Genomic DNA, 24,526 nt, shown 5'->3' on the forward strand with positions numbered 1-24,526 from the left:
CTTCAGCTTTCACAACTGCAAAGGAAAGCCTGAGTTTTTAATAAACATCCCAGCACCAGCTTATGAAAAGGAGAATGAGTTAGATAGTGACATGGGCTTTTTTTTTTTTTTTTTTTTTTGGAAGGCTTTTTAAGCCAGCTGTGGATGAGAAGGTCCAATTCGCATTGGAACTTGGAACTGCTAGCTAGAACTCAGGGAAATCCCATCGGGTTTCGAAAGGAGTAAAAGAAAATAAAATAGAATAGAGGATGCAATTCTTCAACAGTTAGTTTACTAAACATTTACTCTATGCCTCATGTCTGAATAGCTCCATGCTTAGAACTACAGAGGACTGAAAGACAGGAGAGTAGAGTTGCCTCCCTTTGCAAAGTCTTTTCAGGCTATTTGAGGCATTGTTCCTTCAATAAGCGGTGATTTCCTGAGCTCTTAGGAAATGTCCAGCACTACTCTAAGTAAGTACAGAGGAGAGTAAGACGAAGTCTCTGTTCTTAGGGACTTATATTCCATAAATAAATGGGCATGAATCAGCTAGTAAATACTACACAGAGGACCATGAGGGGCTAATCAGTTAGTGAGCAGGCTGCTTATTAGGGAAGTTGTGGAAGCCTCTCTGAAGAGGGAAATTGGAGGAAAGACCTGAACCATCAGAAGGAACAAGCCAGGCAAAGAGTAAAAAAAAAGGAGTATTCTTGGAAGGGCACTTAGAGACTATGGCCAGAGTCTGAGATATCCTGGGTCAGGAGGAGCTAAAAGAGATGAGATCGGAGCTCTAGGAAACTTTAGGATATATGGAGGAAAGTGGGACATAGCACTGAATTTCGGTTTGGAGATTTAAAGCAAGATAGTGACTCCATCTGTTTCAAGTGGTATGCTTTTAAAAAATCACTTTGGCTTCATTCTGGAGAATAGGTTTTAGGGAGCCAAAAGTGGAGGTAGAAGATCAATTGAGAGGCTATGGCAGAGTCCAAGCAAGGAATTAGGGTGGCTTACTCTAGGACCTGGATAATGACAAGAAGAAAAGTAGACATGTGAGGAACTTGTTGCCAAAGTAGAGTCAACAAGACTTCCTGGTACACTGACTGGATCAGTGGAGGTGAGTTGGGGCGGGGGCTCAAATATCATGACTAATGAGGGGCTTGTACACCTGGTTCAAAACCCAAAGAAGAATGAGATAACCCACAGAAGAGCGAGGTAAAGTAACTATAACATTGCCTGCAGAAATAAAAATTCACCACTAAAAGGTCAGCTAATTGGGCTTTATAAACTTAGCATTATTGAAGGGGTAGGAAAAGGAAATCCTAGGAGAAGTTTAGGAGAAGAGTAAAATGTGAAGTTTTCTTTTAGCCCTTTTGAATTTAAGGTGCCTCTTAGATATTATAGCAGAAATGTTGAGTAGACAGTTAAATATGGGAAACTGGAATCTGAGAGGAGGTTAGAGCTGAAAATCATAGTCATAGAGATGATGGGTATTTACAGTCAAGGGGCAGGATGGGATCATCCAGAAAATTAAGGCAACTTAGGGCCATACCTAGGACTAGACAAAAAAATGGAGGAAGGAAGCTTTAGGATATACGGAGGAAAGTTGAAAAAAAATCTTAGGCTATTTCAAGCTAAAGGAAGAAGTATTTCAGAGAGAGCCTCCATTTCTGACTGGCACACAGGTTGCTTTTTATGTGGATAAAATAAATCTTTTATATTACCTACTATCTTGGACTTTAATAGTGTTATAAGGACCTAATAGTTTTCAAATAATGAGCTCTATGCATTTTTAGCTCTAAAAAATCCAGAGAGAGGCAAGGCAAAGAACTGGGGAGCAGTTGCCAAGTTTATGGCTTTGAAGCCTATTTAATATTGCTCTTTCTCTCTGTTTCACTTCATGAAGATAACTCTTGATTAAATAAATTACTGCCAACGAGGATAACAGTTTTGAATCCCACCACTTCACAAAGCATAGATGCAAGTATTGCAAGTTATTTTACTTTAATGTTCAGTTCAGCAAGTATGTACTGAGGACCTACGGTGTGCCCTGCTCTTTGTCAGATGGATTAAAAAACACAAAATAAGAATAAAGATTCAGCTTGTGCATCAAGGAGCTTATAATATCCTGAGTGAAGACATGCTTACTTACACTGATACCTGATTACCATGAAAACAAAATGAGAATAAGAACATTGATTCTTGGAAATTTCTTAATTGTTTTCCCTTTGGTGTATCTTAACCAGTATTAACTACTGGGAAGAAACATGCTCAAATCCTACCCTGACCCTCCATTTCTTCATAGCCTCATCTTACCCCACAGTTCTAATGTCTGTTGGAATGTAGTTTTCCAAGGGAATTTAATGAGGGTTCTATGCTTGTCACCATCCTATTTGGTCTATTTAGTAGCACTAAGTAGTATTGAAGTCATAGAATATAGTGATTAACATGTTCTTGCATTTGAACTGAATATTTCATAGTTTACAAAGCAGTTTTCCTTAAATTTACATAAATTTGTGAGCTAAAAGGACAAGTCTTCATGATTTTATAAATGAGCAAACTGCAACTCCAGTGGTTAGGGTTTAGAGTGAGTGACTTGTCTCAAGTTGCATGGTTTGATAGGAAGTTTCCTATAAAAACATATCTCATTATGACCTCTTCAGAATTTCACTCTAACCCACAGAAGAATGAGATAAAGTAACTGCAAAATTGCATGCAGAAATAAAATTCATCATTGAAAAATAAACTAATTAAGCTTTAAGAACTTAGCATTTTTGGAGGGGTAGGAAGAGGGGTTTGAAAGAGGGAGGAATAATGGCTCTTTGGGTTAGGGGTTTTGACTGAAGTTACTTGTTTGATGCTGAAGCAGATGCTCCAAGGGTCACACTTGAAGTAGCACTGACCTCAGTTGCCTGGAACTCAGCCTCCTCTGAATATAAAACCCTGATTTTATAGCTGAAGCTATGGTGTCAGCTTTGAAGAAAATAGTAAAAAACATTTGAAAAGCCCTTTAGAATTTTTAAGCACTTTCCCATTCAAAATCTCGGTTATATGAACTTACCTCTTGAAGGAGGTTAATTGACCAGACATTAGAGTCTCCATATTACGCATGAAGAAACAAACTTGGGGAGATGAACTGACGTTTTCAATATCCTAATGAACTAGCATAGTAGACAATACAACCAAGACTGGAACTTAGGTCTCCATACTCTAAAATTTCTACTCCACATACTAGAATTCAGGTACAAGATGAGCCACTTTGGTGCTGTAGGATTTTAATGTCTTTATGGAAGCTACAGGCTAGTACTGGGGTTTTAAAAAGTAATTAATGATACTAATTAATTTATTCATTAGTTCATTCAATAAATGTTTGAATGATCATTAGCATTCTAGTTGGTAGAAAAAAATTAAGATACAAGATGGTATTCTTGTCATAAAGTTCTAAAGTCTAGCTGAAACTGAGAAGAAAATAAATTAAGTGCAGTGGAGTGTTGGAGTCAGTAAAAATCTGTGTAGGCTGTGGTAGTTTCACAAAGAAGAATGGAGATTGTGGGACAGAATTACAGGCACAAGTTCAGGGTTATGTAAATATAGGGAAAGAAGTCATTAACTTAAAATCCTTCCACATGCGAACACTCTATCTTACCAGTTTTGAAAATGTAATACTACCTTTTGTAAGGTTTTATCCTTTTTTTTTTTTTTTTTTAAGTGAAAGCAAGCTTATTTCGAAAGATACGCATTTCACGGACAGAATATGGTCCATCTCAGAAGGCAGGAGTTATCTGTTTTATCCGTTATTATCAGTCTTCTTAGGTATGAAAAATTACTCTAAATTGGGCAAGCCGATCACTAATAGAGAGATACAGTTCTAAGTATTGGGCTTGATGGTATCCTGTACTCTCTTCCATCTTGGAGGTTTAGTTTTTCTCTTTCTCCCTGTTTACTGTAATTAAGTGCAGAAAATGTTTGGAAACAGGTATTACATGAACTTTTTCCTTGGGACATTTTTGTTCAGCATTAAAAAGAGTAAGCTGTTAACTTAGAAACAAGTACCACACTTGAAGCATCTTCACTTCTTTGAGCATCACCCATGTCTGAGGAAGAGGCTTTGAGCAGAGTACACTCACGGCTCATTTTGTAACACCAGTGACAGCCATCCCCACATTTCTAAGATTCCACATCCATGCCTAGTATCTCTTGTTTTTATTCTAAGCCAAACTGTAATTCTGAATTGAGCCATTGGTTCTGTCCAAAGAATCCTTCCCTTCATGCCACGGACACATAAAACATCAGTCCATGAAAAGGGTTTCGTGTATTTCATTGGAGGGACAGATGAAGAGATGTATCTTGTATCTCTGATGCAGAAATCTTGAAAAGTCTCATTAGGGGTTTGCCCTCTACACTCCTTTCTTGGCCTTCTCAGCTTACAATTTTTAAAGTCTTTCCCTGGTGGCGTTCTCTGACTCCCTGGAGAGTTCCTCTTCTTTGCTCTTTCCGGTATTTTTGATGAGAAATTAAAAATTTTAATGTTATGCAAAGTAATTAATCTGGGACTTCACCGGTACGCACTGAAGACAGTGCTCTTAACGAGCAGGGCCCAGGGAGTTCTTGTTATGGCTTATTGAGTTAAGAACCCCACTTAGTATCCATGAGGATTCAGGTTCAATCCCTGGCCTCATTCAGTAGGTTAAAGGATTCAGTGTTTCCACAAGCTGCAGTGTAGGTTGCAGATGCAGCTTCGGATCTGGCAGTTGCTGTGGCTGTGGCGCAGACGGGAGGCTATGGCTCCGATAGAGCCCCTACCCTGGGAACCTTCATATGTTGTGGGTGTGACCCTAAAAGACAAAACAAACAAACAATCAGGGCCCATTGTCCCAGAGAGAGGCAGGTTTGCACCTTGAATCACCTAAGTATTCTTCTGGCTTCTCAGGCACAACCCCAAGCAGTTTAGAAACATATTTCTTTGGAACAAGTGTATTTTCCAAGATGAATTCTGAGTAACTCCATGTATTGCATTTGATGTCTTTAAAAGCCTGATTTTTGCATTTAGACAGGGTTATTTGGACATGGTGGGATGAAAATGGTTGCATCCAAATATGCTGTTTCGAGTCAAATTATTGTATTATTTGTTCCCAATGGCAAATATCACCCCAGCATTCTTAACACTCAGTAGAGGCATAGATATAGAAACATATAGAGTTATTGGTAATAAAAACCTGTAATGAAAGATGAAAATGAAGATGTGACCTGATTATAAGCCACTAGCAATATTGTTTTCTATATTATATTAGAAATCAAACAAGCTTTGTGTATATTAACTGGTGGTTGAGTTATATTTTAAAAATGTGTATGCACTGATAGAGTACTGTGTTGGCTTCATTTGAAACTGTGGCTTCCATGGGTTTAAAAAAATACATATATTATTTTATTTGCAAAGTGACAACCACAAATTTTGGTATGTTCAATTGTTTAAACCAGTGATTTTCAGGAAGAAGTCGTGTCCTATTTGTATGAGTTTTAAAACAGGCAATTTTGAAATAGGTAAATTACTCAGCAGAAACTTTAGGACACTCAAACTGCTGAGATATCTTCCTCAAAACACCCCTTATTATCCAGGAGTATGTATACACTGGACATATCATACTTTATAAGTCTCTCATTTAGACCATTTATATTTCCTACTTTATAAAACTGTCTAGGAAACAAAAAAATAGCCCATATAAATGTTATTAAAACTAATGTTCTTCTCCAGAAGTAATCTGATGGCTTACGAGGCCATATGAACATTTATAAAATCTCGTACAATAAAATTCAATGTTAAAATGTATAACTATTCAAAAAATTAACTAAATGGCAACAAGGGTTTTTCTTTTCCTATATTGTTGGGATTTTTTCCTTCCTCCTAAACCCTGCCAGCTGCCCTTTGTGAAGTTCCTAGAATAATGATTAACATTGTAAAACCAGAGACTAAAAATCTTGGTACGGACTGACCCATGGGGACACATTACTCTAATTCTTTCAAAATAAAATAATAAAAGGGGCGTCCCATAGGGCACAAAATCTGACTGACCCTCACAATTTATTCTGTCGAAGTCACCCCCCTCAAATTTCTTAGGAGTGGTTGGAATTGGCTGTCAGAACCAGGTGCTCCCAGTGTCTTACCTTTGTGGTTCGCCTACCTGGGTTTCCCAGTCCTTGGTTGAACACTCATGTTCTCACAGGGATAAAATATTTCATATAAGTCCTGTGATCTCTTCCAGTAGAGGCTGAAGCCACTTCTGAAACCTCCTTCCCCACATCCCTTGTACCGTACACACACACACACACACACCACACTGTCTCTCTACTCTTTTCTCAGCATAGGTTAGTAGGTTGACTGGAACATTTTGTTTCTAGAAAACTGGCAAACTTTCCTCCAATGCACTTCATTTCCTTACTACCCTATAGTTTATTGACACTGTTCCACAGCACTCTTTGGAGTGGAAGAGAGAAGAGGGGTTTTGCCCCATTCGTTAGGAAAAAAAAAAAAAAAAAAAAAAAAGCAGCTATTTATCCATTTATCAGGTGTGTTAGATGAACACAGTTGTCACCCATAGTGCCCCGTCAGTTTGGTCAAGCCCAAGAGCACTTCTATGGAGCAGTGTTCATTATAATCCCTCTATGTCTTATAGACTATACCTTCTGAGGCTATGATTGTGTTTGGGGCTAAGTTCCCCAGAGGAGAACCCATGAACTCATGCATATTTCTACCGCAATTCCTGCCACTACAGCTCTACTTCAGCCCCCAACACACATACACGTATACATTCACACACTTAACAGGAATGTAATTGGCAAGAAGCCTTGGGATGCCCTTGGCCCCTACTGGAAAGGCATGAAACTAAATCCAGTTCCTCCCTCCTACTCTCAAATTGGTCTTGTCTTGCTGACCTCTTTCCAACCCTAGCTTTCTGTTCTGTTTTTCTGCTTTCCCTAAATGCAACTTACTTTAAGCATGTATTAACTCGATTCACATTCCTACAATCAAAAGATAGTAATTACCCATTTGTCAGTCTTAGCCTCTTTTTTCTCTCTCAAATGTCTACTTATGACGTACATCCAGACTGCACGCCCTTTTTATTTTTAAAGAAGCAAAACCAAAAAAAAAATTTTTTTAATGAAAATTTTCTTTTTAAAGAAAATGCAAAATTTGTTTTTAATATTGGCTGTCACTGAACGGGGAATCAACAAGCCAGAAAATACAAAGAGAAACAAAGTGTCTCCTAGGAGTTCCCTGATGGCTCAGTGGGTCATGGATCTGGCACTGTCACTGCTGTGGCTCAGGTTACTGCTGTGGCTCGGATTCTATCCCTGGCCTGGGAATTTCTACATGCCTCAGGAGCAGCCAAAAAAAAAAAGAAAAAAGAAAAGAAAAAAAGTGTCCCCTGACTGCTCTGTCTGTGCCTCCTCAGCGTGTGCATCTGGTTGTTCATCTCTGAAAGTGTGTGAAATACTTTTTTATTTAAATTATTTTTTGTTCTTTGCTCCCTTCTTGTTTGGGAATTGAGTGCTTTTTTGTATTATATATATCTATCTATATATACATATATATATCTCAATGTGTTTCTTTTTAATTGCTAGATCTTTATCTTTAGATTTGGTTTTATCCAAAACTATGACCAAAAAGTTATGAATTGTTTTCTGCAATTTTCCCCACTCCCTCTTTAAATGTGGAGCAACTTCAGCTGCAGATTCCCCACATCCACATCTTTCAAACAAGTCCAGTCTCCTCGCTGAGATCCACATGTACCATGGGTGGCTTGGGGAAGATGATGACATCACTCAGACGGTACCCTTTCTATATAGGGAAGTAATTATTGACCCAGCAAGGGGGCTCCCTATACAGCTTTGTCTCTCAGTCACCTCTGAAGATCTCCAAACACCTCCGCCAACTCTAGATGGGGCTGTGTGGCTGCCGATGAAGTTGTTCAACTTGAATGCATATTATCTAGTCTCCTTGTTTTTGCTTTTAACCTTTTGATCATTATTATGAGTATTATTATTCTTATTACTATTATTTTATGTATTTTGGCAACGTTTAGTAGGGAAAAAAGTTTAACTGTTTGATTATTTGAAAAATCTTTAATGAAATGGTAATGATTTTGGGCATAATTGCATGTTGAAGAAGTTGCAGCTTAGGGTGTGTGAGATTGTCAGTGTTAGAGTGCTGTTCTTTATTTCTGTAGATGGGCATGTGTAGGCTCATTTGTTTTTGTATATTGCCCATCCCTTCCTTACAGCCAGAAGCTCTAATGCAGCTAGATCACTCCGTGCCGCCCTTACATGGACATGGCGACTCACTTACACATTTACTCCCATCATCTTCATCTCTTGTGTAGTACACTCATAGATACGACCCTACCCTTTCTGCATCTTTCCTTCCCATACCCCTCCTTTCTTTAGCATTGTTCAAATTTATGTGCTGTCATCCATCCCCTAAAAGTCTAAAACTTGTCAAAAAGACAAAAAAATTTTAAAATTAAATATATATATCCGAGAACCTATAATAATGCAGAAATTCATTCAAAACCCTCTAGATTCATAGATTTTTTTGAAAGGCAAATTATAAAATAAAACAGTTTTTTTAATTTTTGTAAATCATCGCAAGCAGAATTATTTCAAATTCAAAACGGATGTCCTTTCAAACCCCTCCAAGTAAAAAATTTGTTAAAGTGCAGATTTTTTTTTTTCTTTTCATGTTATGTGGTGTGGATGTATGTGTTGTTGCCTCCCTGTATCATCCTCTGTTGTAAAATATTATATTTGAAAAATTAGACATTTTGCTCAAAAGTTTTTAAAGAAATGACAACAAAAAAAAGCAAGTTACAAGAATGTGGCAATTCTATTTGTCCAAGAGCATTCTTACACAACTTTCTTTTGTAAATTTTTCTTTCATGCCAAAAAACATGCGGGCAATTTGTTGATGTAAGTTGACTATAAATTAATAAAGTATGCTTTTTCTTCATTTAAATTATGTTGGTCTATACGAAATGATTTCTTTCTTTGTTTTCCCTACAACAGCCTCTATTTTTAATTTGCTTTTACTTTTTTTTCTGTCCTTATATTCTGAATGCCTTGTTGATGTTATTTGCTGTCTTTCCCTCTAGCTTACTTTGGCCCTGAAGTTGATTTTATTTTCTACTATATGATTTTGAAGCCAGTATTAACTATTTTATTTTCATTTGTGTCTCTTCGCTTAATTTTCATTGTTATGTTTTGTGCTGAATTGCTTCTAATAATCAATGTGAATTCTACTCTTGGTGGAAGGGTGTGGGTAAATTGATCCTGCCATCCAAAGGAAGCCTGGCCTCTTTGCCTGAACCAACTTTTAAAGCCTTGAAAATAATGGCAGGCTCTACAGGGGGATATAAAATTGGATACAACCTTCAGGAGGCCTATCCCCCAGAAGAAAATTAACTAACTCCCAGTGCCGTCAGTGGTATTTACATGCTAGTTTAGCTCCTTAGAGAGCATTCTGGGAAATCAGTCCTTTACTGTATTTTCCTTCAGTAAAGGGGAAGCAAGGTACTCTCAAGTGACTATGGTAGAGTTTGGATATCCAGGATTAAAACATCACCATCACCCCAAGCTATAACACCAATTTTACTGAGAATAAAGACATCAAGGATGCTAGGGGTTTACAGTATTGTCCTATGATAACAATGCCTTCCCAGTGTATAGAACTAACCACTGGTGAAAACACACACAGTAGGCACCCAACTCCTATCCTCTCCCTTTCCTTCTCTCCCTCTCTCTCTCTCACTCCCTTCCTCTCTCCTCCCTCTTTCTCTCTTTCCTTTTCCTTTTCTATTAATAGTTGCCATTTTTTTTTCTCAAGGATTTAATCAGGTAAGCTTTAAAAGGATCCTAAGATTCTACCAAGAAGAAACATGATGATTTTCACATCTAAAATTTTATTTAGCAAAGGCTTCAGGTAGGTATTGCCATTTTGTGTGACTCTATGGTGAGACTATCCCTTGACCTTAAAGGTATTTGAATCAATGTTACCTTATGCTTCAGGAAACATAAAATCAGCAAGTGCTATACAATTTTTAAATAGAGAGGTTTATTTGCTTCACTTTAATATTAGCATTATCTGAAACTGTTACAGAAATACCAAACTGAAGGGTGGATAAGGAGTATGTTTCCAACCCAGCAGCTTCAATGAATGGGATTTATCAGCCTTGGTTTATGTGATTTTATATTATTTGACATGTTGGATGACATTTTAGATTTAAAACTAAGAACCTCCTAAATGGAGTGTTATTTTATTGAATTGAATAGAAAGCTTTTATTTTTGTGGAGGATGCTATCCATAATTCAGTTTAGCATAAAGCTAATCATTTATTTTAAATACAAGAACTTGGAATTATTGTAAATCATTCCTCAAACTCTGCATTTAAAATAGCCTTGAGGAGTTCCTGTCGTGGCGCAGTGGTTAACGAATCCGACTAGGAACCATGAGGTTGCGGGTTCGGTCCCTGCCCTTGCTCAGTGGGTTAACGATCTGGCATTGCCGTGAGCTGTGGTGTAGGTTGCAGACACGGCTCGGATCCCACATTGCTGTGGCTCTGGCGTAGGCCGGTGGCTGCGGCTCCGATTGGACCCCTAGCCTGGGTATCTCCACATGCCACGGGAGCGGCCCAAGAAATAGCAAAAAGACAAAATAAAATAAAATAAAATAAAATAAAATAGTCTTGGAATTCCCATCATGGCTCAGTGGAAACGGATCTGACTAGCATCCATAAGGACGCAGGCTCAGTGGGTTAAGGATCCAGTGTTGCCATGAACTGTGGTGTAGGTCACAGATGCGGCTCAGATCTGTCGTTGCTGTGGCTGTGGTGTAGGTCAGTGGCTATGGCTCTGATTTGACCCCTAGCCTGGGAAACTCCATATGTCACGGGTACAGCCCTAAAAAGACAAAAAAAAAGAAAAATTAAAAATAACAAAATAAAATAGCCTTAATAGGAGTTCCCTGGTGGGCCTAGAAGCTAAGGTTTTAGCATTGCCACTGCTGTGACTCAGGTTAGATCCTTGGCCTGGGAACTTCCACATACCACAAGCGCAGCCAAAGAAACAAAGCAAAATAAAATAGCCTTAGCCTTAATAATCTAGATTCTACATTATTATTTTCTACCTCAGCATGAGGCTACCACATAAAATATGGTCAGAAAAAAGTGATCAAGGATATCACTATTTATAGGCTCAAAATATTAGTAGAAATGATACGAGTAACTAGTATTTTGGAGTAGCAGTAGCCTCAGTGCTAAATACTTAATATGCATTATAAGTAACATTACACGTCTTGTTATCATTTACATTGGTGGCTCCAAGTAGGCTGTGTTATTATTTCCCATTTTACAGAGATTTTAATAAATTTGATCAAACTCATATGCTTAGTAAGCCACAGAGCTGTGATGCTAACCTCAGTCTGAGTGACTTCAGAGGCAAAGCCCTTAATAAGCAGATGAAAAACTCCACTCCTGGTAGACACGCCTTCTTTTACAATGTATAAGGATATCCAAGGATACAGCTCATCTTCCCTGGGCACACAGTGAAAAATAGAATCTGCAGCCTTTCAGAATCAAACCCATTTCAGATCAACTAGGGGGAACATGTCCTAGCTACAAATTCTCTTCTCATCCAAATGTTGACTTAGTTGAGCCCCTTTGAGACACGAGTTTTTCTGATGTCTTCTTCCCAAAGACCTACCATTTCTGTCCATGGCTATTTCTTCTGAGGATGGATAAAGAGCCATTTCATGGTTACAAGCGTCTAGCTATTTATGTGTTGAAACTACACACTTCTATGGCAACATCACTAAATGAATACCATTCAATAACTAATTCATGGGGGGGGGGGAGATGATTTCTCTCCCTGCTGTGTGAATTTCCCAGTAGAGAATTAGAAAATGCAAAGAAGAGAGGACATAAAGAACCTGAATATAAATAAAAGAAATTCAAGGACTTGGAGCATTGTACTCTCTCCCAGGCTCACTCTTCAGTGTCATTGTTTTTCATATTTTTTGGTGATTTCTTCAACTCAAATATCTCCAGAGGCAAAGGTTGGAGCCCTACTGAAATTTCGTGCTGCTCTTCTTGTTTTTTGAGATAACCCACTACATCACCATCACCTACAACATTCTCACAGTTCAGAAGAGTTCTGTTAAATTTTTAATACACTGTCTTTTTCGATGGCAGAGAGCCCCTCTTGCTGAATATCAGCCCTAGACACATGAATTATATATCTATAAATACACTCATAAAGCAAAAAAGCAGGGCAGCCTTCCGGGCTAAAATAGACCTTTTATATGCCTAGTGATCTCTCTGGTTTAAAGAAAAGCACAACCCTGTCAAAAAAGGGTATATATTCCTGATTTAAAATGCTAACTCTAAGAAATACAGATAGTTCTTATTCCAAACCCAAGAAAAATTCTGGGGATGGAATAGGAAATTAGAGTTTTGATGGATTACAGGTTTTGTATAACTCTGCCTGCAACCTCTTATGACTTGAAGCTTGTTGCTTCTGTGAATACTTTTGTAAGCATGGACAGCTGGTAGATCACTAACTCCATGGTCTTAGGGCAGTGGGGAAAAAAAAAAAAAAAGCTGCTCCAACATTTCTGAGGAAAGTCACTTTGGATTAATACACATAAACATAAAATCTTAAATAGCCTTCCACAACCTAAGTCATTTCTAGTAAGGATCTAATAACAGGTGAAATACATCCCTCACCTCTTTATCTCAAATGATGTGTGCCCTGGGTTCCCCAGGACACTAGAGTCATCTTAAATCTTAAAGATGGAATTTGGTATTTAGATTATACACCTCAACTCATGTCCAGGTCCCAGGCACCTTCCACATTTACAGCTGTCTAAAATTTTCCACCTCTTTTCACTATAATTCCCCTTTGTAATACTGACCCCTACATCCCAGTGGACCCCCTTTTAAACTGAAGACAATTCTTCCAGTTCCTTGAAGTGCCAGGAAAGGGGAGCTATAAAAGTTTCCACCACTTCATTGATTAAACACTACAAGGATTTGGTCTCTAGGGTCCTTGGTGGGGGCATCATTTATCATTTGTTATTGCTGCTTCCAAGATGGATAACAAAGTAACAAAGAAAACTGAAGATTAGACATTTTAATGGATTATATTATTTAAACGCTGCATCGCATACCCATTCAGGTTGGAAATAAGGTCTTACCATTCCACTTAGGGGATCGCTAACTTTTTAGAAGCCCTTTGTAAATTAGTAGGCTTTGAGACCCTCTTTCCATCACATTATGAAAGGATGAGTGTTGAAGGTGTTGAATGAGAAGGGACTACCAAAGGAAAGTGGGAATGATACAACCACAGAATGAGCAGTTTGTAGATTTTTAACAACAAAGACTGTGGAGGCTTTAGCTGGGATTGAAAAGACAGGGAGAGGGGGAAAAAAAAAAACAGGCAATGTAAAGACTCCAGTTGGGTGTCACAGATGGTACACTAAAGTTGCAAATGAATGCCACTCTGTGTTCATGAAGACGGGGATCTTAATCTCACTGAAAGGGACACTAGCATCCTACTTAACAATTTGCGTTTGTATTTAAGTTATTTGTACCAGGACTTTGCCTTCCAACAAATCAGTCATTCCTTGTCCTTTATCCCTGTTTACTCTCTACTTATCATATGTTGGGTTGATTGTTACCATTGCCCTCGGGAACAAAATAGACTCTTGCTATTTATACCAGAAAATAACACACAGGATAAACCTTTGTTCTAGGTGAGATGGGTTAAAAAAAAAAAAAAATCCTGTCTTGTTCTCCAGAAGAAGGTAAAATTGTCTCTGAGCGATCGCCAGGGAACCTTTAAACAGATTGCATGGGCCTCCTCACTGCTCTTCTACTCCAACCAACGTGGCCTTCTTCCATGCATTGCCTTAAATCTAACACTCAGGGCCTCTATACTAGAAGAATCAGGAGAAAAATTACCTCAGGATTAGTTTTAGCACTGGCTTACCTTTAGGGACTTGTGTACCAAATCCTACTTATAAAAACTAGCAAAAGTGTTTAAATTATGTATTAAGTAAGTTGCAAGATATATGAATTATATATGTTCATAATGTAAGAAATAGGCCCCCTCTTCCAGGAAAGCAAGTCTGAAGCTTTGTCAAATTGGCAAAAATCCGTTTGCTCAATAGTTTCAAACTCTGAGCACTGGAAGAGAAGTTTGGGGTTTAGAGCACAGATGGAAATATCATCTTGAGGTTCTCAGGAAGGTTCTTGTTTTGATCCCCATATGCTAACATTATTTGTAGGCCTGGGACTACCGCACACTGCTCTGTTGTCCTTTCCCTTCCATGCAATACACAATAAATATGTACATTATTGCTGCCCTCCCCAACTCAGTCTCTCTCTTCAGAGAATAAAGGCAGTTCTTCTCAGGTGCTTTGAAGGTATGCAGTAGCTTTCTCTTAGGAGGCTTTTTCTTAGTGTACATGAAACCAAGACAGTTTAGATGTAACAGTTCAGAAAGAAGACTTCAATCATGATATCGGATCAGCATCTTGACCATCTGACTAACTGGGGCAGCAAAACATCATGCCCTCTTTGCTAGAGGATATTTAAAATCAATCGTGAGAAAGATTTAATGAAGAGACATGAACTGTGACTTCTTGAGATTCTTTCCCTGAAAAATAACACTGTAAAGAGACATAGGAGAGACCTTGATTGTCTTACTTACATACATGAACAATAAGCTTGGCCCTACAATTAGGTGGCTAACATCCACTGCAGAATATTTGTGGTGCCCATGATTTGCAGAGCACTATGATTTAGTGAACTATTCTGAACTTCCTTTCCTGACCAAGTCCTAGTATAAATGCAATAACTACAACCTGTGGGTAAACTGATAAATATCCACTGCTCTAAGTAAGAGTAACTGATTTTAAAAATCCACTTTGCTCTCTACATTTATGAATCTGAAAGTAAATTTTCAGTAAGTCATGGATGTGTAGACTGGATATTTTTAAACTCTAGTGTCCAGCTTAGCATATATACTGCATATAGCATAAAAGTAATCTACGTATATAATATGAGACCAATGCAAAAAAACAAAGTAAGTTGTTATTTATAGTCAGGGGAATTTCTGGAAAAACACAGTCAAAATGAGTTTGTTAGATGAATACTTTCAAGCTCTTGTAAGTTCCCCTTATTTAGCGTATAGTAAATAAAGACTACATTTAACAAAAGATAGTAACAACATTCTAAAGATGAGGTCTTCTCTGTTCCTTGATCATGATCTCAGTGACATGGAGAATAGAAACTGAAGAAGAAAATAAAGAACTGGTAGGGCTCACAGAATAATCACGTGTGTGTGTGTGTTTACAATTTTGATGGTCAATAATTGCAACAGTGTAGTTAAATTTCATCATCCCATAAGCAGATCCTGGAAAAAAAACAAAAACAAACAAACCTATTTGAGTTCTATCTAAATAATTACTTGAGAGTATCTTTAAAAATTTAAGCCCCCTATCTAAGGATTTCAGGTTTTGGTGGCAAGAGGCATTATAATGGGCTCCCAATCGGCTTAGAATGGTTAGGCTACAAGTAGGGAGGCTCCATATGTGAATCCAATTATAATTTCTGAGGTGTAACTTATGAACTACATCATTGAGTATGACTGTGAATTGTCTTTTTCTACAAATGTACTAATTCTGTTTTTCTTTTTCTTTTCAATCCCAGGAGGTGAATTAGTTATCCCTCTTCTTGTAGAAGACCCTTTAGCTACCCCTCCTATTGCTACTCGTGCACCTTCCATTACACTCCCCCCTACCTTTCGCCCCCTCCTCACCATTATTGAGACCACCAAAGATTCCCTGTCCATGACCTCTGAGGCGGGGTTACCTTGCTTGTCGGACCAAGGCAGCGATGGTTGTGATGATGATGGCTTGGTGATATCTGGGTATGGCTCAGGGGAAACCTTTGACTCTAACCTGCCCCCTACTGATGATGAAGATTTTTACACCACCTTCTCCTTGGTAACAGATAAGAGTCTTTCCACTTCAATCTTCGAAGGTGGCTACAAAGCACATGCGCCCAAGTGGGAATCCAAGGACTTTAGACCTAACAAAGTCTCGGAAACTAGTAGGACTACTACCACATCTTTGTCCCCTGAGCTGATCCGCTTCACAGCTTCCTCCTCGTCTGGGATGGTGCCCAAATTGCCAGCTGGCAAAATGAATAACCGTGATCTCAAACCCCAGCCTGATATAGTCTTGCTTCCGTTGCCCACTGCCTATGAGCTAGACAGCACCAAACTGAAGAGCCCACTAATTACTTCCCCCATGTTCCGTAATGTGCCCACAGCAAACCCCACGGAGCCGGGAGTCAGACGGGTTCCGGGGGCCTCAGAGGTGATCCGGGAGTCGAGCAGTACAACAGGGATGGTCGTCGGCATTGTGGCTGCTGCCGCCCTCTGCATCTTGATCCTCCTGTACGCCATGTACAAGTACAGGAACAGGGACGAGGGGTCCTATCAAGTGGATGAGACGCGGAACTACATCAGCAACTCGGCCCAGAGCAACGGCACGCTCATCAAGGAGAAGCAGCAGAGCTCGAAGAGCGGCCACAAGAAACAGAAAAACAAGGACAAAGAGTATTATGTGTAAAAGTGACACCACTAACAATTCGTGAATTTAAATCACAGAATTATTTATATATAAATATATAAATACTCGGAAAATGAGATTTAACAGATGTCAGAACTGTGCTATGAGATGGGGTATACCATGACTGTGGTGGGGAAAATCATTTTTAAAAGAACACACACAAAGGTGTACCTACCTATAAAGTCCAGCCATGGTTGCTTTGATTCAGTCATCGCTCGGAGACAGAAAGATCTTTTCTGCCCTGCTGTATCATAAAGCACACACTTTGCGCTCTGGAGCAAGCAGATGGCTCCTCCACTTTTGCGGACATGGAAGCTTCCTTCTCTTGAGGACCTTTCACCCGAGGTAGAAGACTTCATGGCTTACTTGTTCCATAGCTCCAAGTGAGTCTGTAATGATGTTTGTGAACCTTGACTGTAATAATGTCTTTTTTTTTTCTTTTGGTTTAATTATGTAAAAAACAAAAACAAAAAAAAAAAAAGAAAAAAGTTAAAAACAAAAACAAACAAACAAAAAACCCCACCCTTATCTGGTTCTGGCCAGTGTGTGTGTAACTTTTCAAGATCTGAGGGGAAAAATGGCTTTTGGGTTTTTGTTTATTTTTTTGAGAATAACTGGACATAAGAAGAAGAAAAAAATTCTCAGAAAACAAAAGTAAGAGAGACTATTGCCATATGAACTCAAAAGCTACCATGGTGTTCACTCTACATATCAGGTTGTGGTGTTTTAGAATCTGTTTGTTTCCTGTATGATGCTTTGCTGAACACATAGCAAAATCATGTGATGGATGATAATATTGATTTGAAAAGCTGGTCCCTCAAGATCGAATTCCAGAATTTGCTACCCAAACCCTGAGCAGATGGGGTTAGGGCTGGTTTTATCAGAATTATTGGCTTTACTTAACAATGTCATTCCTGTCCATGAGCTCAGCCAAATTGTGGTAAAGGAGAAAGCCCCACAGACTAAAAACAGAGCCTTTCCTAGGGAAAGGGAAGGGGGGGTGGGCTGGATCTCTGGCTGAAATGCATGCAAATATAAAAGACAAGACAATACGAGAATCTGTTAAAGAGTCAAAACAGACAATAGGGGAGTTCAACATGTGATGGAACCACAAAAAGGTCACACAAGCCAAACATGGCATGACAGAGTGCAAAATTCATAGTTCTTCCCCCACCCCCAACATGATAATGTTTTTCACAGTGATTTAATTTTGTAGCCTGACATTTATGGATAACTCTGTCCTTCCATTTGCTCACATCTCCCTTCATCCCTCTTTTCTAAAAATAAATAAATAATAAATTAATAAAGCTGCTGTGACACACAAAAAAATGGAATTTAATAGTATAATATATATAAATAAATATATATATATACAGATATATTTATCATGGTATGTTTGATGGGATGACTGAAACAGGGAAACTGTTAAAATCTTGAAGTGGAATGAGAATGTTGTTTTAAAAGAAAATAACAAAACAACAAAAAAGTTAAACCTTAAAATGTGAAGAAAGTGTGAGTTTTAGTTTTGTCACAGTTAACTGTGTCAAAGAGAATAAAAAAAAATCTTCTCAGATTTTGTTTACATATTTTACTACATTTTTGCTGGTATAATTCCTTAGCCACCTGTGTACATACTGCTTTGAGAACTGTTCTTTCCTTTCTGTTTGTTTGCTTCGGTTTGTTTGGTTTATGTTCCAGTTGTCTTTTTTGAAAAGAGGAAACAATGTACAGAAAAACAATAAACTGGTTGTGTGGCCATAGCTATCCCAAAAGCAAGAGACAAAGCGAGACAAATATTCACACAAAAATGAAATGTGTCCTTTGGAGGGTCAGATATATACAATTTCTTTTGTACAGATGAAAATCAATCAGCTGTTTAGATTTAGAAATACACTCTTGCTGGTCTTTGTAAGTTGCATGAATATTTGACTTTGAAAAAATAAAGACGTGGGGCAAAAAGCGCAATCTAAACAATGGTAGTCTTTACTAATGTACATGGAAAGAGGTGTTCCTCATTATCTGATATTTCAATGTGTTAAGAGTTTTGGATTTTTTTGTTGTCCTTGAAAAAGACAGGATGATAAAGAGATATCAAAGCACGATTTTAGATAACCTAAATGGCCCAACCTATATGAAGTTGATTATATCTCGATGTCTGTAAGAGATTGCTGTTCTTGGAGTCTTGAGGTCTTGTGAACTGATTTCCTGCTTTCTTTCTTTACATTTTCTATTTGAGCAAACATCCATTTGTTATATTCCTTTTAGTGTAAGTTTCTATTTGGACAATTTTATGGGAACATGTGCATTCTGTATGTGAGCTTTTATCATATTCCTGTTGTTTTATGAGCAGACTCTTAAGGAATTTATTTTATGACGTTGTGAAGTTACTGCTTTTTCTTTTTCCTTTTCTCTTTTGTTTCATATTTGCATTTTCGTTCGAGGATATGCTTAGCAATAAAATGTTCTTCCCAAAATCTTGTATGATGATGCATTTTTATTTTCCAAACATTGAATAAAAGATCTTGCACTGAGGCTAATATGTCATATCGTATTAAAAGCTAAGTAGGGGAGTTCCCGTCGTGGCGCAGTGGTTAACGAATCCGACTAGGAACCATGAGGTCGCGGGTTCGGTCCCTGCCCTTGCTCAGTGGGTTAACGATCCGGCGTTGCCGTGAGCTGTGGTGTAGGTCGCAGACGCGGCTCGGATCCCGCGTTGCTGTGGCTCTGGCGTAGGCCGGTGGCTACAGCTCCGATTCAACCCCTAGCCTGGGAACCTCCATATGCCGCGGGAGCGGCCCAAGAAATAGCAACAACAGCAACAACAACAACAACAGACAAAAAGACAAAAGACAAAAAAAAAAAAAAAAAAAGCTAAGTAGGCTAGGACCACATTCATGTGAAATAAAATATTATAACCAGTTGCTAATTTATATAAAGTTATCAAAAGTGACATAACTGGGGGCTAAACAATTATTTTCTGTCAGCTGAGGCTTTATTATTTAGATAGCTATGATAGGGTAACTGGGAGGAAAAAAACCCGTTTTTCAACAGGTAAGATGGCAGAAACATTGTATTCTGGGAAAAAAATTATTGGATACTCTCTTTTTTAAAGTGCTTGGCAACTTTTAAGTATTTGCTGCAAGTCAAGAGACTTTCAATGTTTTCTAGAGTCATGTTCATGTTCAAAGCATTCAAAAGCTTAGATGACTTCTTTCTAAGCCTCGCACAAAATTGACATTTTATAGCAAAATCACTAAATCCAAAGCCGAAATCTGAATGAGTGCTTATGTTTTAACAGCTTCTTTCTAGATTTTCAGATTATAAAATTCTACAAACATTCATTCTAGCTGGACACCTTTCTCATATTTCCAGTGTCCTTGATATGCTGGTTCCTTAAGCACATGCTTAGTTGGCCAATTGGATAATCCATCGTGATACTCTACAGCTTTCACCATGGTCTAGAAATGTGGGTTACTGAACACCTGTACTCCAGCCATATGTTGGTTACCAGTTTTTAAAGAGTTAGGATTAAAAACAAATATAATGGAGTTCCCTGGTGGCTCAGCAGGTTTAGGATCCAGCATTGTTATTGCTGTGGCACAGGTTTGATCCTTGGCCTAGGAACTAACGCATTCAAAAAACCCCCACAAATTTAATTAACCCTGTTCCTTCAGATTTCATTAGTGAGATGGTTATGCTTTTAACTATCCTGGAAATGGAAAAAAATGAGGTTCAGTGATGTCAAACTATGAGAAGTTCCTTTTTTGATTCCTATCTCAGATAATTTACATAAAGTAATCATTTATCAATGCCCTTAATGGACCAGGTACTAAGTTAAACGTCTTGGCTTATATAATCTGTTTAATCTCTTAAAGATGAGGAAGCAGAGACACAAAGAGCTTAAGGACAATTTGGCTGTTACATTTCTAATCATGTTACAGGTCACACCTTGCTGACTTGAAGATCAGTGGAATGCTGTGAAAAGGCTATAGGCACTGAGGCCAGAGTTGGTTTGCAACCCACCTGGACTAGTCACCATGTATGGGCACTTTCACAATCTCTCCGAAATCTGACTTCCTCATCTGGAAAATGTAACACTTCAAAGACCTTAACTAATGGTAAAAAATGGTATAGTTTGGGTAAAAAAATGAAACAATATAAAGTGTTTTAATTGTGATTGAATCAGAGTACGGGCTCAACAAGTTTACTCTCCTTCACTTGAGATTTGTACTGGTCACTGTACAAGAGCTGCCTTTGAGAATTAGAAATTCTATGATAAATTTTTTACTAAAAAAGATTTATTAGTAATTGTCAAGAATTGTTGCCAACTCATGACTTGGATTTACTAGCTATAAATTACAAAACTAGGATTTTCCTAGTCATATACTTTGACTACAATTACAACAGCAACTATGCATGACATTGATATCTGGTAGCATGTCTGTCTGTTGGTGCATTTTAAGCAAGTCGCCAAAAGCTGGGGTAAGTAAAGGAAGTATGGATTTGAGAAATTGTTAGACTTGCCAGAGGGTTTCCAGATGATGTTTAATGTGGTAGATTCATCAATATCTGAATGGCATTTGCTCTGATATGTTGGTGAAAATCCAGGAACAGAAATAATTTTTCACTGTCTCCATGAAGAAGTGTTGAGACTATGCCCTCCCTTTCCAATGTGTTTAACTTTGGCTGTGGGCTTTGGAATCAGAAAAGCTTAGTTCAAATCTTGGCTCTGAAACTTGGGTCTATCTCTGCCTAGCTGTGAAACCTTGAGTAAAGTGTGCAGTGACTCTAACTTCACCCATGAAATTAGTGCCCTCCTCTTAGTGCTCGTCTGTGATTAAGTGAGCTAATGTGTGTCCAAGTGCCTGGTTATAAGCACAGTGGCCACTCATAGCCTTCAAACAAGGATGGCTAAATTGCTTTTTTATTCATCTACTATCTTGAAAAAAATAATCCACAATTCTCTCTAAAAGTCTATAGAAGATACATATAAGAGAGCCACAGAGCAATCATTTTATTTCTGTGACCTAATATTATAATTGTTTTTTATTCCCCTTAAAGTTGAAATCACATTAATTTATTGATTCTTTGAGCTTTCCTGGAGTCTTCCACCAGAAATGTGCACACCCCTATTAAACGCTTTACCTCAACTCCTTTAAGTAGAAGGACCATAGAAAGGTTCAAACAGCAAACCATTCTTTACCTCAAAGGACAGTCTTCTATGCTTCCTAAATCACAGAGTAACCATTGCCTTAGACACACCTTCAAAATGCTATATTAGCTTCCCCTCGGTAAACTTTCTGAATATCACTATTTAACATGTAATCCGAGAACCACTTTAAGCATTTATTCTTTGGATAATTTAACATTTACTGAACATTTACGTGCCAGCCCACCTACTATGGGCTATTGTTACTTTGTTTCAATAAAAGCAAAAAATGGATATGGGGATTTTAAGCCTTTTTACCTATTATATACATCCATACAGGCCCAGGTTCTCTTCACCCATACACAAGAGGAAATTTGATTTTTCTCCAAAAATATCCAAAGCCTGTATTTGTGCCAGATGAACTGAAATCCTGATACTGTTTGAGATCAGTTTGATCATGAGTGTATTTATTAGGTGTTATTAAGTGATTACTATGTCAAATTGAAGGAGTTGAGTTTATAGTCTACTAGGGGTTGCACAAACAATCTATCAAAAAAGTACAAACTAAGTTTTTTGGGGATACAGAAGAAGTTATTTAAGGTAAAGATTCATAGAGAAGGTGACATATTAGATAATCCTTGAAAAATTGATAGACTGAGATAGGGCTGCATGCCATTCCAAGCAAAGAATTGAAGTACAAGCAAGTAGGATCAAAACCAGAATGGATAACAGATTGTATAAAGTATACCTTTACACAGTGAAAGATATGGCTCAGAGGGTTTTGGAAATTTGTCAATGAAAGGGAAGAGAAAGATGGGAGAATGTCTTAAGATGTTCTCAAGGTCAAGGGCTAGCTTGTTATTGAGTGAGAAATCACAGGAAGAAAAAGGCAATAACTGATATACTCTCAGAGAAAGTGAAAGATCATTGGAGATTATGTTTCCAGAGAGAGGTGTTACTCTGAACAGAGATGGGGTAAGTAAGTTGTTTTTCTGATATAGCAATAAAGAAGGAGAAAATGGAAAGAGAAACCAATCTATTGCAGTGGAGGTGATGTATTGCAGTGGAGGGAGTGCAGAAATTGAGACAGCTTGGAGTTCCCGTCGTGGCGCAGTGGTTAACGAATCCGACTAGGAACCATGAGGTTGCGGGTTCGGTCCCTGCCCTTGCTCAATGGCTTAAGGATCCGGCGTTGCCGTGAGCTGTGGTGTAGTTGCAGACGCGGCTCGGATCTTGCGTTGCTGTGGCTGTGGCTCTGGCGTAGGCCGGTGGCTACAGCTCCGATTGGACCCCTAGCCTGGGAACCTCCATATGCCGCGGGAGCAGCCCAAGAAATAGCAAAAAGACCAAAAAAAAAAAAAAAAAAAGAAATTGAGACCGCTGTCATCAGAGAATTTCAATATTCTAAGTAAAGCAAAGGCAAATTTGTGTACCTAACAGTGAGGCTGTGAGCACATGGTAGAAGTCTACTGACAACCTGATAGAAAGGCAGCTAATCAAAGTGTTAGTAAGAGGTTGGCTGTCTTTATCTGGCATTAATAGTAATACTTTATATTTTGCAATATTTCTTTTTCGTTTTATGACTTGAAATCCAAATTTAGAGCTCTTTCACTTAGATAATGTCACTAGAGAGAAACAAGGTATTTTATGCTCCCCCTGACCCACCCCTCCCAGAGCATTTGGAGCTAAGGAAGAGGATGATAAGCAGTATGAGTCAACTCATGGTTCCATAACAAAACGTCATAGGCTGGGTGGATTAAACAACAGAAATTTATTTCCCACAGTTATAAAAGCTGGAAGTCCCAGATCAAGATCCAGCAGTGTTTGTTTTCTGGTGAAGGCCCTCTTCCTGCCTTATAGATGGCTACCTTCTCACTCTGTCCTCAAATGACCTTTCTTCTGTGCATGTGCAAGAAAGAGAAAAGAGATCTCTTCCTCTCTTATAAGGCCCAGTCTTATCAGATCATGTCCCCACCATATGATCTCATTTAACTTGACCTCCTAAATAGTCACAGTGGGGGGTAAGGACTTCATATCAGAAACACGGCGAGTGGGGGACACATTTCAGTGCATCAGAGATGGTCATGGTGTTGGGGATTGTAAGATGAAAAATTTCAAAGCTCAGAAGAGTCAAGGAATCCAGAAGCAGTGGTAGTCTTATTGGCATGACTACATATGATAGGTAGAAGAGCAAGTAAATCCTGGGAGCACTGAACCACAGAGCAGGATTGATCATAGGAATAGGGACCAGGATTTGGAAGCAGTGTTAGGGTTGAACGAGATGCTTTAGAAGAGGGAAACAACTTACGGGAATTCAGACCCAAATTTGGAGATGTGTTAAATGAATAGCATGAACTTCAAGAGGCCATGAACTGTTTGTGGCTAGAAACAGGGGTTCTAGAGTCAGAATGTCATGGCACGTATTCTGATGGTATAACAACTTTGGATATATTACTTAGTCTCAGAGTTCCCATTGTGGCTAAGTGGTTACAAACCAGACTAGCAGCCCTGAGGAAGCAGGTTGGATTCTGTGGGTTTAAGGATCTTGCATTGTTGTGGCTGTGGCATAGGCTGGCAGCTGCAGCTCCGGTTCAGTTCCTAGCCTGGGAACCTTTATATACTGCATGTGCAGCCCTAAAAAAAAAAAAAAAAAAAAAAAAAAAAAAAAATTACTTCATCTACCTAAGGCTCAGCTTCCATACTTATAAAAGGAA

The 24,526-nt window shown here is 38.4% G+C and overlaps 1 protein-coding gene across 43 annotated transcripts in view; it reads left to right on the forward strand.

Annotated features, from left to right (window-relative positions):
* Positions 1–17,180, forward strand: part of NRXN3 (neurexin 3) — a 1,642,123-nt gene extending 1,624,943 nt beyond the window's left edge. For 8 of the 43 annotated variants that reach the window (XM_084969910.1, XM_021099977.2, XM_084969913.1 and 5 more), the window contains one exon: positions 16,041–17,180. In XM_084969910.1, coding sequence (XP_084826036.1) covers positions 16,041–16,663 — 623 coding nt within the window. In that variant the 3' untranslated portion in view covers positions 16,664–17,180. Of the gene's footprint in view, positions 1–8,255; positions 8,941–15,737 lie in introns of all 43 variants that reach the window. The other 35 variants (XM_021099967.2, XM_084969903.1, XM_084969904.1 and 32 more) reach the window with 11 other exon arrangements.
* Positions 17,181–24,526: the final 7,346 nt, after the last annotated feature.

Source organism: Sus scrofa, chromosome 7, assembly GCF_054392235.1.
Source record: "Sus scrofa isolate SSC_HxYL_T2T_F1_AM1 chromosome 7, Sscrofa_HxYL_maternal_Yorkshire_Landrace_v2.0, whole genome shotgun sequence".
Taxonomy (NCBI): domain Eukaryota; kingdom Metazoa; phylum Chordata; class Mammalia; order Artiodactyla; family Suidae; genus Sus; species Sus scrofa.